Genomic DNA, 19,097 nt, shown 5'->3' on the forward strand with positions numbered 1-19,097 from the left:
ATGACATCGGTCACTGAATGGTTGACTAACTCATGTTTGCATTTAAACACCAAAAAACTGTTTGCATGTTTTTACAAATTGGCTGATGAATACTGTCTCACCTGATGTCTATGTCAGAGGAGAAAGGTTGACAGTTGTATCTGAATACTTGGGATAAAAATGGACTCCAATCTTACATTTAAAAAACAAATCAAATGGGTAGTAAACAACGCAAAGTTTCACTTATCAAACTTCCGTCATATCAGAAACTCTCTGTCAACAAAGCAGCAGCACTGTATTTTAATGCCATTATTATGTCACACTTAACATACTGTCTGACTAGCTGGACACAAGCCTCCTGTACAACACTACAATCTGTACAGGTAGTTTACTGAAAAGAGCTACAGGTCGTCTCTATATATCTCAATCACCTACTCGAGATATAAACCCGCGGCCGCTCGATATCCCCCGGCGAGGTGCTAAACTCGCCAAGTTCTCGAGTCAATTACTATTTCTGTCTAGATTACTTCAAGTCACTGGTCTAGTTATATCCAGTTGATATGAAATGTAATCATGAAGAGTTGTTAATCTCTTCTTGTTTGAAATAAACCGAATGTATGGCTTAGAAGAACTCTTATAGCATATAAAAACAATTATTTTGTTATTATCATCATCATCATCATCATTATTATTTTACGAAAGGGCTTGTAATACTGCTCAATTGAAAGCTTGGTTGTATTACTACTTTGTTGATAAGTATTACTACTGTACTAACTCGTAATCATTGTTTGCACGCCCCAGCATCTCCTTCTCCCCCTCCTCCTCCGTCAGCTGAACCGACCGTCTAACCCTGCAGTGATTCAGACGGTCGAGGTCCCACATAACTCGACAGAGTCCGTATGGACACAGAGATACCGGAACCCGCAAACAATACACATTTCCATGTATAGAATTTTTTCAGTACATAGCATATACATATATATATATATATATATATATATATATATATATATATATATATATATATATATATATATATATATATATATATATATATATATATATATATATATATATATATTTAGCTCTGTACCATTATTACTATCTAAAATGTAATAATTGTGGAATATTACTGTAATGAGCTGTATGTGTATGATCCAAGCGTCCTATGATCCTCATAGGAGCATAACAGAAAAAAGCATTCCATGTGAAGGTATTCTGTATCTTTGCATGTCAACTAATAAAGAAACTTGAAACTTGAAACTTGAAAAGCATTAACCAGTCAGTTGATTCAATCTGTATGGTTACAGTACATGTATAGTCACCCTCCATTGGAACTCAGGGCGTCGGCTGACATCGGAGCACATTGCTACTGGAAATCAGTCCAAGGACTCAAAAGATATATTATAAAAAGCTGTTTTTATTTAGAAAAAGCAAGTTACAAATGAGACTTCATTGGAAATATCCAACTCAGTTAAAAGAAGTATAAAACAAAAACATCTCTTCTGACACGGCTTGTGCCTGCTTGAAAAGTCTTTAAAATCTCTCAAATCCCAAAATCTGGCTCCTCGAAGGAGGAACAGTCATCTTTATACTGATCCTGCATCATATCTCTATTGGTCCAAAAACAGCGATGTCACAGGGATGTCATCTCACCAGCCAACCAACGTACAATACGCAGTAAGGATGTACTCCTCCCCTTCTAGTCATTACATCTACTGGGAAAACCCCATTACCTCAGAACATGAATGCATGTCTGTTCTGCTTCCTCACTGTAAGGGTTAACTTCCTGACTCCCCTTCTTCCTCCATGGGCCTCTTTCGTTCTGAGACGAGGACAGGCAGACTGCCGTAATATATCTTACATAGCCCAACACATACTTCAGATATATACAGGTACACTGATTGATCATCATATATGTATTTTGTAGTTTAAAGTATAATATGTATGTATATTTTTGTATTATAATGTATAAAGGTTAACTCTTGTAGGCAGAGATTCACTCCTCTGCTCACATCCCAGCCTGTGTGTGGTTCACTCCCTTTTTTTGCACATTCCAGAGAAAGGACAGAGAAATGGACTCGTGCAGCTCCATGCATTATCAAAAGGTTTCTGTTTCCCGTCTGACTGCATATTAACTGTAGTGTAGTTTTAAAGTGTATAAAGAATATACAGGTCACATACATAGCTCCAATCATACACAACAAACACAAGAACACTATACAAAGTGTCACTCGTTGACTTGTGGCACTTAACATGTGTTTACACATAACGTGTTTCTACTCAATTCCTTTCTGACTGGGCGTTTACCAGCCAGAAGGCCTATCACATCTAGACACATATAGTAACATATATACCCATAAGATTTAAAACAAATATATACAATAAACTGATTGATAAACTGAAATTGATTCCATTGATTCCATTGTCCAGGAAGATCTACAGACATTCCCCATAATCATATATAAGATCAGGATGTCATACTACCCAGTGTCACTTAGTTGGCTGTGACACTTTACACCCCCTCTGTCATCCTGGTCGGTCATTTTCCATTGTCTTAGTAGCGTCTATACTGGGGGACGAGATGGCGACTGCGGGGTCACGTGGCTGTGACTCTCCACACCCCCTCTGCCATCTTGGTACCTTGTTACCCTGGTAGCCGGCGGGAAGACTTGCATCTGTTGTTCCCTGGCTGGACGGCTCGACAGGATAGGGGTCACGGTGTTTCTTGGTATCCGGCGGAAGACTTGCATCTGTTGTTCCCGGCCGATGCACCCAGGTTGTTGTCGTCTTGGTCATCTTGGTCATCTTGGTCATCTTGGTCATCTTGGTCATCTTGGTCATCGTGGGGTCACCCCCTCTGACCTCTTGGATCTCTCCCATAGTTTGAGGTAGGTTGAATTGTCACTTAATTGTCAGCAGTCCTTTATTGAAGGGTGGTTGGCCTGGTCGTGTGACCCTGTCCGTAGGCCTCGCAGGACATCACAGATACAGTCCACAGAGGACTCATTTCTTTTCTCTCTTTCAGGTCCATTCAGGGCTCTCGTCGCCCTGTAACCTGGGTCAGGCCGATGTCTCTCTGTCCGGTCTAGGAGGTCTAGGAGGTCTGGGAGGTCTGGGAGGTCTAGGAGGTCTGGGAGGTCTGGGAGGTCTAGGTGAGGACCTTGAGGAGGCTCTGGAGCTTGACCTATCCCGGTCTTCCTCCATTTCCGAGTTCTGACCTGGACAGTATATTCCTTCTTGCCATTCGCTGCGTCGTCCACTGACTCCGGGGACCTCCCCCGTCTAAGAATGCTCCTGGCCCGAAATAGGGCAGGTTCTGATCCTTCCGGTCCGAACTGTGCTGTCGGTGTCCTTGGTGTATCCTAAGGAGGGAGGTCGGTCATTCCAGGATCGCAACATATCCACTTTGATCATCTGATCCTTCATATAGCGTACAGCTCTCTCTGCCACCCCGTTCGTATTGGGCTGGTAGGGTACAGAGTATTGGGCCATTACACCCGCTTCCTCCAGTAGTTTCAGTCCTGCTCTCAGATACTGCTATTCGTCTCGATGGCACTGGTTCAGGTTTTGTCCCCCTTACCAGCGCACATTGTTCACAGGCCTTTCGGACTGTTGTTTCCGTCCACTTCCTTCTTGCACAGGGGTCGACCCTGTGTGTTGTGCTTGTCTCGGTCCAGACTGGGTAGTTAGTTACTGTTATGTCTGGTGTTAGCTCTGGCTAGTTAGCCAGCTTGTAGATTCAGGCTATGTAGCCTCTTATAGACTCAGCTCCTGCTGATAACACCAGCCTGTATTATTACGCTGGTTCCACTTCCGTCACAGTAGCAGGACTTATGCAGGACTTATTCTGATTTTAAGTAAACATTAGGTTACTTCTAGTTCAGGTGACCTGGTACCTATTTTTCTACTTAGGTTTCGACTGTAAGTAAACATTACGTTACTTTTTAGTCGTGAGTAAATTTTTACTGCAATCACAAAATATACTTTAAGTGTGATTCTTTCTTTGAGTAGAACCTTCTACGTTTTTGACTTTAAGTAAACAGTACGTTACTTTTTAGTCGTGAGTAAACTTTTACTGCAATCACAAAAATATACTTTAAGTGTGATTCTTTCTTTGAGTAGAACCTTCTACGTTTTTGACTGTAAGTAAACATTACGTTACTTTTTAGGTGTCCTTGGTGTATCCTAGTGAAAGTTCTGGACAGGAAAACAAACAGCCACCACCATTGTTATAGCATAGCAAACCAGAACCTACTGAGCTGGGACAATCTCATCAAATTCAAAGATGCCTGCTTTACCTATAAAATCCTACATGGCTTGGCTCCTCCCCCCCTCTGTACTTTCATAAAACAGAAAGCATCTGCTGACAGATATACCAGGTCTGTAGTCAGAGGGGACTGTGTAGTCCCAAACAGGAGGTCTGCTTTTAGTCAGGCAGCCTTTTCTTTGAGAGCAGCCCACACCTGGAACAGTCTGCCAACACGGCTCAGAGAGTATCAAAGTTACATTTCATTTAAAACTAACTTCAAATCATGGTTGAGAGATGGTCAAGTGTGCGACAATAATGTATTTATTTGTATGTATTTTAGTGTATTGTTGTAACCTATACTGATTCCTACTGTGTTTTAATTATTGTACTATGTTTTAATTATTGTAGTGCTCATGTCACCTGCCCCAGAGACTACAGTTGAAAATTTGCCAACTTGGCTAAACTGGCATATTTACAGTGAAATGTTCCTTAATATGCACTGTCTCTGTATTTTAAACCAATAAATACAAAATACAAAATGCATACCGTGCGGCAAAGGGAACCGCTCCCGCCTACTTCTGGTCAATGGTCTCTAACTACACACCCTCAAGACCCCTACGCTCTGCATCTTCTGGCCGCCTCAGACCTACTCCTATACGAGCTCCGGGGTCATCAAGGAGAACCTGCCTTTCCTGTCCTTGCCCCACAATGGTGGAATGAACTACCCACCCCAGTTAGGACAGCCGAAACCCATCCAATATTTCGCCGTTGTCTAAAGACGCACTTCTTCAACCATTATCTGAAAAAATATATATAATAAAATAAATCTAACCCTAACTAACCTTACTGTCATGCACTTGTCCTAATAAACTAACCTACACTGTAGCACTCAACACTTTGATGAATATTGTTACTCAGCTGATAGAGTTGTGCCCTTCCTGATGGCTTGTCGTACAGAACTTGTAAGTCGCTTTGGATAAAAGCGTCAGCTAAATGACTAAATGTAAATGTAAAATGTAAATGTGCTGAAAAAAAATTAAATACACATTTACATTTACTTTAAATATAAATGGCTAAAAGTGATTTTGTAATTTTGCAACCGTGGGTCTCACAGGGTACTTTTAACCCTGTGAGGCCCAAATAAAAAAGACATTAGCAACTTCAGAGGCCACAGGGTTGGACCTATAAACACATGAAGGGTGCCGTGACTGAAAAAAAGTTGAGAAACGCTGGTATATATGGTGTGGCTCTTTGTGGTACCACAGTCATTTTTGTGGCTCTTAGTCTCTGACTGGTTGGCCACCCCTGACATAGTCCATCCAAACCCCTAGAAAACACACTGGAGAAAGATGGACGGCGATCCAAAGATAGAGGTAGAGATAAACAGAGATGGGGAGAGGAGAGGGCGGGCGGGTGAGATGTGGCACAGGCTGACCCTAGCCTCTTTCCTCCGCTACAAGCTTTTCCCATTACCACTGAGAGACACTGAAAATTTCATAATCCTCAGAGAGAGAGAGAGAGAGAGAAAGAGAGAGAGAGAGAGAGAGAGAGAGGAGAGAGAGAGAGAGAGAGAGAGAGAGAGAGAGAGAGAGAGAGAGAGAGGCAGAGAGAGAGAGAGAGTGAGGCAGAGAGAGAGATAGAGAGAGAGAGAGAGAGAGAGAGAGAGAAAGAGAGAGAGAGAGAGAGAGAGAGAGAGAGAGAGAGAGAGAGAGAGAGAGAGAGAGAGAGAGAGAGAGAGAGAGAGAGAGAGAGAGAGAGAGAGAGAGAGAGAGAGAGAGAGAGAGAGAGAGAGAGAGAGAGAGAGAGAGAGAGAGAGAGAGAGAGAGAGAGAGAGAGGGGGGGGAGATAGTGAGGGGGAGATAGAGATAGTGAGGCAGAGAGAGAGGAAGAGAGAGATAGTGAGGCAGAGAGAGAGGAAGAGAGAGGAAGATAGAGAGACTCAGCTAAAAGAGTACATTTCTGTGGTGTAGGGCAGGAAAGGGGGGAGGAAGGAGAGAGGAGAGAGTGGCACTTAGTAGAACAGGATGAGAGACAGACAGGTGGACACCAGGGAGAGACAGTTAGAGAGAGAGAGAGAGAGAGACAAGGGAGGCAGACAGAGGGAGAGACAGTTAGAGAGAGACGAGGGAGGCAGACAGAGGGAGAGGGAAATAAAATGAGAAACTACAAAAACCCCAGTGTCGACAGCACACGCCTGGGGGAGATCATGCTCCAGCCTGTTTGTCTCTGTGTGTGTGTGTGTGTGTGTGTGTGTGTGTGTGTGTGTGTGTGTGTGTGTGTGTGTGTGTGTGTGTAATCGTGTAATAATGTAATAGCCTAATAATAGTGTAATAATGTGTAATAGTGTGGTAGTGTAATAGTGTGATAGTATAATAGTCTAATAGTGTGATAGTCTAATAGTCTAATAGTGTGATAGTCTAATAGTGTAATATTGTTACGAAAGGTAACATAAGGTTGTAATGTATTTTAATTAGGGATGCTCGATATTGGCTTTTTTACCGATACCGATATACCGATATTGTCCAACTCTTAATTTCCGATACCGATTTCAACCGATACCGATATATGCAGGGTTCCCCCCCCCCCCCCCCCCCCCCCCCAAAACGGAATAATTTCAGGTAATTAACATTACATATCTCTTGTTGTGGAATTAACACAACATTATGCATACTTTTGACAATAAATAAAATCAGAATTTGTTCTTACTTGCTTGCCTGGGTAAATAAAGGTTATAGAAATGTAATTTTTTTTTAAATAAATAATAATAATAAAAAAATATTGAAAACCGATACCGATATTTTCCGATATCACAATTTAATGCCAATATCGGCCGATAATATCGATAGGCCGATAATATCGGACATCCCTAATTTGTATGTATTTTATCAGCAGGCTTGTAACCTACTGATTCCTACTGTGTTTTAATTATTGTACTGTGCTTTAATTATTGTAGTGCTCATAACACCTGGCCCAGAGACTAGACGGTTGAAAGTTAGCCAACCTGGCTAAACTGGCATATTTACAGTAATGTTCCTTAATATGTCTCTGTATTTTAAACCAATAAATAAGAAAATACGTTTTTTTTTTTTTTTTCAAACCTTTATTCTCTCTTGACAGAATCATTGAGGTTTTCCCAAATATTTCACCATTTGATATAGACTTTTATTTCTAATTTGTATTTCTTCCAGATAAAACCTTGTTTGCGTCTGGCTCAGGCACAAGCACTACATACACACTGGTTCACACTGGCACACAGTGTGACTTCACACGGGACGTCTAGCTCTATAGCACGGCCAGTGGTCCCTGCCTGCTTCAAGATGTCTACCATCATCCCTGTACCGAAGAAACCCTCCCCAACATGTCCAAATGACTACAGACGGGTGGCACTCACCTCTGTGGTCATGAAATGTTTCGAGAGGCTGGTCAAGGACCACATTGTGCCTCCCTCCCCAGTGATATGGACCCTATGCAATTTGCATACAGGACAAACAGGTCCACTGACGACGCAGTCTCCCAGGTACTGCACAGCACCCTCTCTCACCTTGACCGTCAGAAGGGGGGCTATGTGAGACTGTTGTTCATTGACTACAGCTCAGCGTTCAACACCATAGTCCCCACCAGACTGGTGGACAAGCTGATCGAGCTGGGTCTGAGCTCCGCCCTGAGCGCCTGGGTACTGGACTTTCTGAGCGAAAGACCCCAGGCGGTCAGGGTGGGGGGTCAGACCTCCAACACCATCACCCTGAGCATCGGGTCCCCCCAGGGCTGTGTTCTGAGCCCCCTGCTGTACTCCCTCTACACACACGATTGTGTGGCCAAGTTCAGTTCCAACTCCATAGTGAAGTTCGCAGACGACACGTGGTGGTGGGGCTGATCTCGGACAACGACGAGAAGGCCTACCGGGAGGAGGTTGAGGTACTGGAACGCTGGTAGATCCGCTATCAGCTCTATCTTTAATCTTTCAAAATGTTCAGTTGCTATCGCTATTTGCTTTATCTTTAATCTTTCAAAATGTTCAGTTGCTATTGCATGCACGCATCTGTTTTTCACTACACACATGAGTGCATGCTTACCAACTGCCCGTCTGCAACACTACTATCACCAACATCTAAGAAGGGAGATCCCCCTTTGAATGGCCCTTCTAAGGTTTCTCTCCTCCACACTGCCTGTGGAGCTTTTTTCCTTATTGTTAGGTTTTAGTGAGTTTTTCCTTACCTTCACGTGGGGTATGTCTGGGAGTGCTTGCATTCTTTAATTTTTCATTTTAATTTTTTGCATTCATCTAAAAATGTTTGACCTTATGGTGTTCTTGTTCTGTTCTTGACTTATTGTTATGTTTTCTTCTTGACTTGTTTAAAGAAGACCTGTACGGCCCATGGGGACATTAACGTGTGTTGTCGGGCCTTATAAATAAATTTGATTTGATTTGATTTGATTTGGTGTCAGGACAACAGCCTGCTCCTGAACATTGGTAAAACCAAGGAGCTGATCGTGGATTATAGGAGAGGACAGCAGGAGACACACACACCACTGAGGATTAACGGGGCTACCGTGGACAGGGTGAGCAGCTTTAAGTACCTGGGGGTCCACATCTCAGAGGATCTGACATGGTCAACACACATAGACACAGTAGTAAAGAAGGCAAAGCAGCGCCTCTACCACCTGAGACAGTTAAGGAAGTTCAGAGTATCGGGGAAGATACTCCAGTCCTTCTACTCAGGAGCTGTAGAGATCACTGCCTGGTATGGAAACAGCACGGCACAGGACAAGAAGGCCCTACAGAGGGTGGTGCGCTCAGCCGAGCGTACCACAGGTATTGCACTACCTCCCCTGCAGGTTCTATACAACAAGAGGTGCAAATCCAGAGCCTGCAGAATAATGAAAGACCCCCACCACCCCAATAACAGCCTGTTCCAGCTGCTGAGATCAGGCAGACGCCTGCGAACCCCAGCTACTAGGACAGAGAGGCTTAGGCTCAGCTTCTTCCCCCATCAGAGCCTTGAACAATGAACATTGAGTGCCACAGAACACTGAACTATCCACACACAAGCACACATGAGCACACACACGACACGCACGCTGTGCACTAGCAGCCACTTTAACACTTTAACATGAGCGGGCACACACTCATGCCGCACTCACCCACACTTATTGCCAAAAGGAAAGGCCACTTTAAATTAGTATAGCAACAGTAACAGTGTATTGCACTACCAAAGCTACCTAGCATGTCCTATATGCTCTGTAAATAACTATGTACAGATACCGAGATGTCACACCATGTTACCTGTTACCTGTTATTGCACAATGTTGTTTTTATTGGATTCTATTATATGTTGTACCACTGTATTGCACATCGTTGCGGGCAAGACCACCCGCATTTCATTGTATACTTGTATGCCGTGACAAATAAAACTCTTGACTTGACTTGACTTGACCTCGCTGCCGCGCCCGGCTGTAGATGAAAGCCCTCGAGGGCCTCATGCCAATGAGCCTCTATCCTGTGCCCCCATTAGCGCTGGTTGCTAGCCTCAGCACACTGTCAGCTCAATGCGGAGAGGTTAGGATGATAGGGCCACAGCCAAACGACGGAAGGGCCCACAGGTCCTCCGTCAAGGAGACAAAGAGCACAAGGAACGTCTCGGTGCCCAGTATGCAGGCGGCACAAATATGCATTAAAATGATAATGAGAGAGAGAGAGAGCGTTTCCTCTGGTGATTAGTCAAACTTCCTGAATCAGCTTTCAGGGAGAATAACTCTGCATTTCACACTGTTTTATATGCCGTGTGCGTGTGTGTGTGTGTGTGTGTGTGTGTGTGTGTGTGTGTGTGTGTGTGTGTGTGTGTGTGTGTGTGTGTGTGTGTGTGTGTGTGTGTGTGTGTGTGTGCTGGTGATTGTATGTGTATGCTGGCCTGTGTGTTTGTGTGTGTGTTTGTGTGTGTGTGTGTGTGTGTGTGTGTGTGTTTGCGTGTGTGTGTGTGTGTGTGTGTGTGTTTGCGTGTGTGTGTGTGTGTGTGTGTGTGTGTGTGTGTGTATGTGTGTGTGTGTGTGTGTGTGTGTGTGTGTGTGTGTGTGTGTGTGTGTGTGTGTGTGTGTGTGTGTGTGTGTGTGTGTGTGTGTGTGTGTGTGTGTGTGTTTGTATGTGTGTGTGTGTGTGTGTGTGTGTGTGCATGTTGTGAATGTTTGTGTGTTTCTTGTGCTTGTGTCCACGTGTGTATGCGTGTTAGTTCCATTTGTGTGTCTGATTAGTTGACAAACATGTTTTGAATGACCAAACAGCAACGGTCAAAGCAACCAAATGTGCCTAAAAAGCAATTATATTCCATAATCATCTAGATTCATAACAGGTGAATGACACTATTGCCGTCCAATTACCTGTCATGGTCCCGGCCTACGCCCCAGACACGGATGCTGCTGATAGGCTGAGAGTGGAGCAGGCTCCGGTCGACAGGGTCAACCAGGGTCAGCATGCGGTCCTGCAGCTCCAGCAGCATGCCTTTACCCTGAATATTAAAGATATAAATACTGTTACTATCTATCTATCTATCTATCTATCTATCTATCTATCTATCTATCTATCTATCTATCTATCTATCTATCTATCTATCTATCTATCTATCTATCTATCTATCTATCTATCTATCTATCTATCTATCTATCTATCTATCTATCTATCTATCTATCTATCTATCTATCTATCTATCTATCTATCTATCTATCTATCTATCTATCTATCTATCTATCTATCTATCTATCTATCTACACACACACACACACCACACACACACAGACTGACCTCTCCCCAGACCTCCCCACCATCACAGACTGACCTCTCCCCAGACCTCCCCACCATCACACAGACTGACCTCTCCCCAGACCTCCCCACCATCACACAGACTGACCTCTCCCCAGAGCTCCCCACACACAGACAGACCTCTCCCCAGACCTCCCCACCATCACACAGACTGACCTCTCCCCAGAGCTCCCCACACACAGACAGACCTCTCCCCAGACCTCCCCACCATCACAGACTGACCTCTCCCCAGACCTCCCCACCATCACACAGACTGACCTCTCCCCAGACCTCCCCACCATCACACAGACTGACCTCTCCCCAGAGCTCCCCACACACAGACAGACCTCTCCCCAGACCTCCCCACCATCACACAGACTGACCTCTCCCCAGAGCTCCCCACACACAGACAGACCTCTCCCCAGACCTCCCCACCATCACACAGACTGACCTCTCCCCAGACCCCAGCAGAGTCTTGTATGTCTCTCCTGCAGTAGGACAGCTGTCTGATACAGTGGTGAACAGCCACGCTGCTCCGCCCCTCACTCAGGTCTCGCTCTGCCATCTCCACCCAGCCCAGGGAGCGCACCGGGAACGACTAGCACGCACACACACACGCACGCGCGCGCACACACACACACACACACACACACACACACACACACACACACACACACACACACACACACACACACACACACACACACACACACACACACACACACACACACACACACACACACACACACACACACACACACACACACACACACAGATTTATGAAAGCTTTATGTATGTCCACATACAATACACACAGGCAAGGGACATAAACATGTACAAACTGCATATTTGTAGATTATGTAGATATTCATCAGAGATGGTCCAGTTCCATTATGTACAGGTTCAACAATCTGATCTGATTGGTACAAACAACAATGGGTTGATATATATATATATATATATATATATTTATCTCCACATGGCACAACAGAACATAGAGATATATGAATGTAATCTCCAATACTGCATGACTCTACACATGCAGGCACACACACTCACACACACACACACACACACACACACACACACACACACACACACACACACACACACACACACACACACACACACACACACACACACACACACACACACACACACACACACACACACACACACACACACACATCTTTTATGATCACACCTATGTGCAGTAGTAATAATAATAATGATACACTTTATTAGTATAGAACCTTTTATACAAAGTTATTCACAGCAGTAAAATGGACAAATTAAATTAAATACAGAATAAAAGCAGTGCAGCCATAACAACAAAAGAAAAGAGAAAGAGCATAGAAATAGCAGCATAAACAATATTATACAACGGCATGCACATTTCTCGATTCTGATTGGCCATTCACACGTCTTTATTGGCAACAATCCACGGTCCTGGGCTCAGGACCCGCCCACAACCGAATCACATAACCCTCCCCGGCTCACTCCGGGAGAAAACAAGATCGCGGACAACAAATGGTTATGTTGAAAGCACCATAACGACTAAATATGAAGCGATTCTGTCAAGGGGAATGTGTTAGTCCTTTAAACAATGTTGGATGATGTAATTGATGGGTCTTGAGTCAATCTAGAACAAAAGAAAAATCGCGGTTTGATTGATAGATTAATTGATTGATTTAAATTTCTACTTCCTTCCCACTGACTGCAGCGTTCACTCTCACACTGTCCGACGCTGGCGTACCCACAAACACACACACACACACGCACACACGTACACGTTCACATTCACACACACACACTCCTGTCTGCAACAGCGGGGGAGTCAGACTGAGAGAGAAGCAGCGCTGTTTTAAGTGAGCATGGTCTATTGAATTGATTGATTGGTTGATTGCTAATTTTATTACTGTACCCCTGGTTTCCAACTGGTTAAGTTTAGGCTAAAAGAAATAAATAAAAAAATAGGGCGAAGAAAACGTTTTTTTTCCTATAGGGCAAAGAAAACCTTTTAATTTGTTTTACCTACTTTATATAGAAGCATCTAAGAATGAAGTTCTATGGAAAGTAGGTCTGCATTCCCTTAACAATTGTGTGTATTGAGCCGTACTGTATTGTACCCATTCTGCATCTGGTAATAAAATTTTCAATCAATCATTCCAATAATACACAGTTGGATGTGTTAGTTGGTTGGATGCACTTCAAGCTGCTTCCACATGAGGCAACTTCTCTCAATCATTCCAATAATACACAGTTGGATGTGTTAGTTTGGTTGGATGCACTTCAAGCTGCTTCCACATGGAGGCAACTTGTCTTTTTTGTAGTTGTGGGAACTACTTTTTCTGGCGGATGGTTTTTTCAATAAATCTTCGATTAATGTGTGTTTATTGTATAGAAATAAGGTTGGATGAATCTGGCAGTTGTATAAAAGCTTTACACCACGTGCAGTCGTGATTTGTGACCAATAAACCATGCCTAGGGGGGTCTAACGACCACCCCTAGGCATGGTTTATTGGTCACAAACCACTCCTGCGTGTGATGTAATGCTTAAATAAAACAGCTCATTTACAATACAATGGTCACAATATGGATGTAGTCTCTCTCTCTCCTTCTATTACTCTCTCTCTTTCCTTCCATCTCTCTCTCCTTCTATCACTCTCTCTCTCTTTCCTCCCATCTCTAGCTCTCCTTCTATCACTCTCTCTTTCCTTCCATCTCTCTCTCCTTATATCACTCTCTCTCTTTCCTTACATCTCTCTCTTTCCTTACATCTCTCTCTTTCCTTCCATCATCTCTCTCTCTTTCCTTCCATCTCTCTCTCTCCTTCTATCTCTCCCTCTCTTTCCTTCCCCTGTTCTGTGGAGATTACTAATGTTCTCAAGCTCTCAATCGCTACATGCAACTTAGCACACACCAGTGTACACACACACACACACACACACACACACACACACACACACACACACACACACACACACACACACACACACACACACACACACACACACACACACACACACACACACACACACACACACACACACACACACACACACACACACACACACACACACACACACACACACACACACACACACACACACACACACACACACACACACACACACACACCGGCAGTGTAATGACGGTGTTCACAGTATATTCACGTTGGTGCAAACAAAAGATAATCCCACAAACACCTTTTCTCACCTTCCAGCTTTTGCCATTGCATTGTTATTCTGTATTGTTCTGTTAGTTATGTTCTGCTGACAATTTTTTTTTTTTTTTTTTTGCCTTTATCAATTTATCCCTTCCCCAAATGTAGTTGTTAGGCCAGTTCTCTTCCTGGTCAGTCTGGGGAGGGTATAGACATGTCTCCTCCGATACGTGTAGAGTCTCCAGCTGCTTCTTATCACCTGCCAGAGAGGAGTTCCACTGGGAGAGCGTAACGCACACCGAGGTTCACACTATTGTGCTTGTGAACTGACAATTGTGTTCGTAGGGACGACTGACCAAGCCGGAGGCGCCGCTGCCAGCAATTGAACCCGGGTCTCTGTGGTGGTGTAACGGAGGTACCGCGTGTCTATCCACAGTCACGATGGACAGTGTAGTGAAGTGGCTGTGGACGTTAAGCGGTACTGCAAGTAAACTCACTCCCCAGAGGCATCCAGACCCATTACCAAGAGGTGAACTCCCACTCAGGGCATGTCAAATGAGACCGGTTACAGCGAGTGCTTAGATGTTTTTATGCCAATACAGATGTCAGCTAAGAGAGCGATTATTCCTACACTGACCACATGTTACAGTGTCCACATTCTTGCTAGCTAAGGGTCTCAGTATATTTGCCTCAGTATGACCAGTCGACAAGCGGCTGTGTTGTGAACGTTACATACATGTTCACATACTTGCCTGCGTATTTTGCGTGTACCATGAGGACTGAAAAGTCTCTCCACTAGGGGGCAGATCAGGGCCGAATCTTCCCTGGCCGACACAGAATTATATAGAAGAAGAACATCTTCCTTGTGAACTATCCACTCTCCGGATTTGCAACGTAAACATAAAACAAATTTTGCGCTTAGCCTGTTACATCTACACTGTATATGTAATGACACACTTCATTACATCTTCCGGACACATAGCGTTCATTTCTGAGAATGTGCACGTCTTGGGGTGAGGCCTCCCAGTCTCAGACCATAAGTCCTGTGCTTCCTATATGCAAGACCACTAGAGCTGCCTGCTCACAGTCCATCAATACATTAATCGCCAAGACTTTGTTAGTCTATTTTTTCCCATTAGTGGATTTTTCCATTTCTTTCCCACGTTGAATGAGTTATCTCCCGTAAAATGATAAGCACATCTCTGGTAAGTACAAGTAGTTTCAAAATGTTCTTACGTATGTACCCCAGTTGCTATTGCATTTACATATTTGTGTTTCATCATTACATGTTTATGTACATACTTACCAACTGTTTCACCTGTTTTATAGCAACACTACTATCACCGACATCTAAGAAGGGAGATCCCTCCTTGAACAGCCCTTCTAAGCTTTCTCCCCTCCACATTGCCTGTGGTGCTTTTTTCCTATTGCTAGACTTTTAGTGAGTTTTTCCTTACCTTCGGTCTACCTCCCGTCTGGGAGTGTTGCATTTATTTATTTTACATTTTATTTTGGATTTCATGGTGTTTTTTGTTTTGTTCTTGATTTATTGTGATGTTTCTTCTTGACTTGTTTAAAGAAGACGTGTCTGGCCCATGGCGACATTAACGTGTGTTGTTGCGCCTTACAAATACATTTGATTTGATTTGATTTGTTGACATACCCTATGACTAAAAAGGCATGGAGAAGCATCTTTTAGCGACTATAGGCCCTAGCCTTTGGAACAGCCTGCCAGAGGATCTACGGGTTTCTGAATCTGTGGACATCTTTAAAAGAAATGTTAACACACACCGTTTTAGAATTGCTTTCACCTAGGTTTTTTTTGCATTGCATTTATTTTATTATTATTATGTGTTTGTTTCTTGCCTTTTTAATTATTATTTGCAATTATTTTCTGTGAAGCACATTGAGTTGCACTTACTGTATGAAATGTTCAATAAAGTTAGATTGAATGATTGACTATTAATCAAGTAAGAATTTATTTAGGGACAGCCCTCAAGACTACACTAATGAATTGGACAAAGGATAGTATTTCTACTGCAGGAGTGAACCTAACCAACCCTGTGACACACACGCTGTTCCACCACATCCCTCCTGTCTGGATTTCAATCTATACCCCGCTCCTCCGTAAGAGGGTGATACACCCACTCTCAGATAGACACACAACAGAATACACTGCAGTTCACCAGCTCACCACCGAGTGGCAGCGCTATACAGAGACAGAGGGAAAAGGGGGAGAGGACAGGATGTCAGTGGGCAATGCCATTACATCATCCCAAGCAACGCCCTGCTCTTTGAAGTCAAACACCCGAATCCTTCCTTTAACCAACAGCGAACGGATAGAGGACACGACGCCAGTGCTGGTCATTTCATTATGAGACGGACGTTGATTCAGTGGTGTTTCTGCAGTGAGAGGATGTGTTCTGGGAGCGCTTTGGACTCACCATAGCCTCAGGGTCGGCACATGAATTGCTGAGGTCCACTGTCTCTAGCTGGGCGGAGGGACTGCATGATGACATCACAATGACATCACAATGAAGTCAGCCAGAAATGACAGGTCTTAGACAAATGATAATAATGATAATAATAATAATAATAATAATAATAATAATACACACATTTGTATAGCACCTTTCATTCAAGAATCGCAGCCCAAAGTGCTTCACAGCAGTAAAACAGACGTACATTGACATAAAATAGAGAGAATAAAACCAATACATAGAGTGGAGACAGAATAAACCAGTGCAATAAAACAGCTCTCATTTACAGTACAATAATCACGGTGTGGATGTAATGAGTCTAAGTGGCAGAATGTATTAAAAGGCTAAGGTGAAGAGGTACGTTTTTAGCTTACTTTTGAAAGTATTTTGTGAGCTAGGCTCCCTAATATCCATAGGTAAGGTGTTCCATAGCTTTGGTGCGTAATTAGCTATTTATTTTAGCAAGATATTTATTTTACATCAGAGCTTGTAGATATTGGTTAGAGATATTTACTGTGACATCATCATGCATGTGTGTGTGTGTGTGTGTGTGTGTGTGTGTGTGTGTGTGTGTGTGTGTGTGTGTGTGTGTGTGTGTGTGTGTGTGTGTGTGTGTGTGTGTGTGTGTGTGTGTGTGTGTGTGTGTGTGTGTACATACTTCAGACTTAAAGAGGCATAGCGCAAAGTAGCTCCTTCAAATGCCTTCAGACTGGGGTCTGGATAAACTGGATAGTCTTTCAGCTCCTAGAGAGAGAGAGAGAGAGAGAGAGAGAGAGAGAGAGAGAGAGAGAGAGAGAGAGAGAGAGAGAGAGAGAGAGAGAGAGAGAGAGAAATTAGTGAAAGTGATGAAGGGAATGGACACATATGCTGATTATAAAAGCTGAATTAATCTAATACTTTGCCTTGTAAGAAGTGAAGAGGAAATTACTCACATTCACTCAATATAAGAGATATTCATCTTGAATATGCAATACAGGTCATTTTCTAAATAGGGAATATTGTTGGCTCGCTCCAACATGATACACGATGCATGGACTGCATGAATGTAATATGAAGAAGCAGTACTTCTAATGACTACATTTCAGAGTTCTACCTTGGTTTTGTGTTCACATTTACAGATATTAGCTGAAATATCGAAGATAATAAGAATAATATCACATGTGCAATCTATTAGAATAATGAGTTTGTGTGAAGTTGGAGTGAAACAGTCCATGGTGGATCATCTCACTGTACTGTATCATCTCACTGTACTGTAGCATCACACTGTACTGGATCATCTCACTGTACTGTATCATCTCACTGTACTGTAGCATCTCACTGTACTGTAGCATCTCACTGTACTGTAGCATCTCACTGTAGCCTCTCACTGTAGCATCTCACTGTACTGTAGCATCTCACTGTACTGTAGCATCTCACTGTACTGTAGCATCTCACTGTACTGTAGCATCTCACTGTAGCATCTCACTGTACTGTAGCATCTCACTGTACTGTAGCGTCTCACTGTACTGTAGCATCTCACTGTACTGTAGCATCTCACTGTACTGTAGCGTCTCACTGTACTGTAGCATCTCACTGTACTGTAGCATCTCACTGTACTGTAGCATCTCACTGTACTGTAGCATCTCACTGTACTGTAGCATCTCACTGTACTGTAGCATCTCACTGTACTGTAGCGTATCACTGTACTGTAGCATCTCACTGTACTGTAGCATCTCACTGTACTGTAGCATCTCACTGTACTGTAGCGTCTCACTGTACTGTAGCATCTCACTGTAGCGTCTCACTGTAGCATCTCACTGTAGCGTCTCACTGTAGCATCTCACTGTAGCGTCTCACTGTACTGTAGCATCTCACTGTAGCGTCTCACTGTACTGTAGCGTCTCACTGTACTGTAGCGTCTCACTGTACTGTACATCTCACTGTACTGTAGCATCTCACTGTACTGTATCATCTCACATGTGCTGCGTAGGTCGGAGTGTCGAAGTCCTGCACCGACGACGTGACCTCATCACAGGGGGAGGAGCCACAGGAGCCAGAGGGAGAGGGAACGGGCTCTACTGAGCTGTCTGATATTAAACTGCTGGGCCGCTGGAGAGAGAGAGAGAGAGAGAGAGAGAGAGAGAGAGAGAGAGAGAGAGAGAGAGAGAGAGAGAGAGAGAGAGAGAGAGAGAGAGAGAGAGAGAGAGAGAGAGAGAGAGAGAGAGAGAGAGAGGAGAGGAACAAGAGAGAGAGAGAGAGATACAGACAGACAGACAGACAGACAGACAGACAGACAGACAGACAGACAGACAGACAGACAGACAGACAGACAGACAGACAGACAGACAGACAGACAGACAGACAGACAGACAGACAGACGACGACAGACAGGTAGATTAAGCGACTCCATGTGTCTTCTGTATGAAGGTAAAGACTAACAGTCAGTCAGTT

General features: G+C 43.6%; 1 protein-coding gene across 1 annotated transcript in view; it reads right to left on the reverse strand.

Moving 5' to 3' along the window:
* The window catches only part of apbb2a (amyloid beta (A4) precursor protein-binding, family B, member 2a), a gene marked incomplete at its 5' end in the record, with an annotated part of 147,599 nt that overhangs the window by 119,101 nt on the left and 9,401 nt on the right, over window positions 1-19,097 (reverse strand). The window contains 5 exons of the mRNA XM_084332112.1: window positions 10,604-10,731; window positions 11,473-11,619; window positions 16,632-16,692; window positions 17,326-17,411; window positions 18,624-18,755. Of these exons, the coding sequence (XP_084188238.1) occupies window positions 10,604-10,731; window positions 11,473-11,619; window positions 16,632-16,692; window positions 17,326-17,411; window positions 18,624-18,755 (554 nt within the window). The remainder of the gene's footprint in view (window positions 1-10,603; window positions 10,732-11,472; window positions 11,620-16,631; window positions 16,693-17,325; window positions 17,412-18,623; window positions 18,756-19,097) is intronic.

Source organism: Notolepis coatsorum (assembly GCF_963971535.1).
Source record: "Notolepis coatsorum genome assembly, chromosome: 16".
NCBI lineage: Eukaryota > Metazoa > Chordata > Actinopteri > Aulopiformes > Paralepididae > Notolepis > Notolepis coatsorum.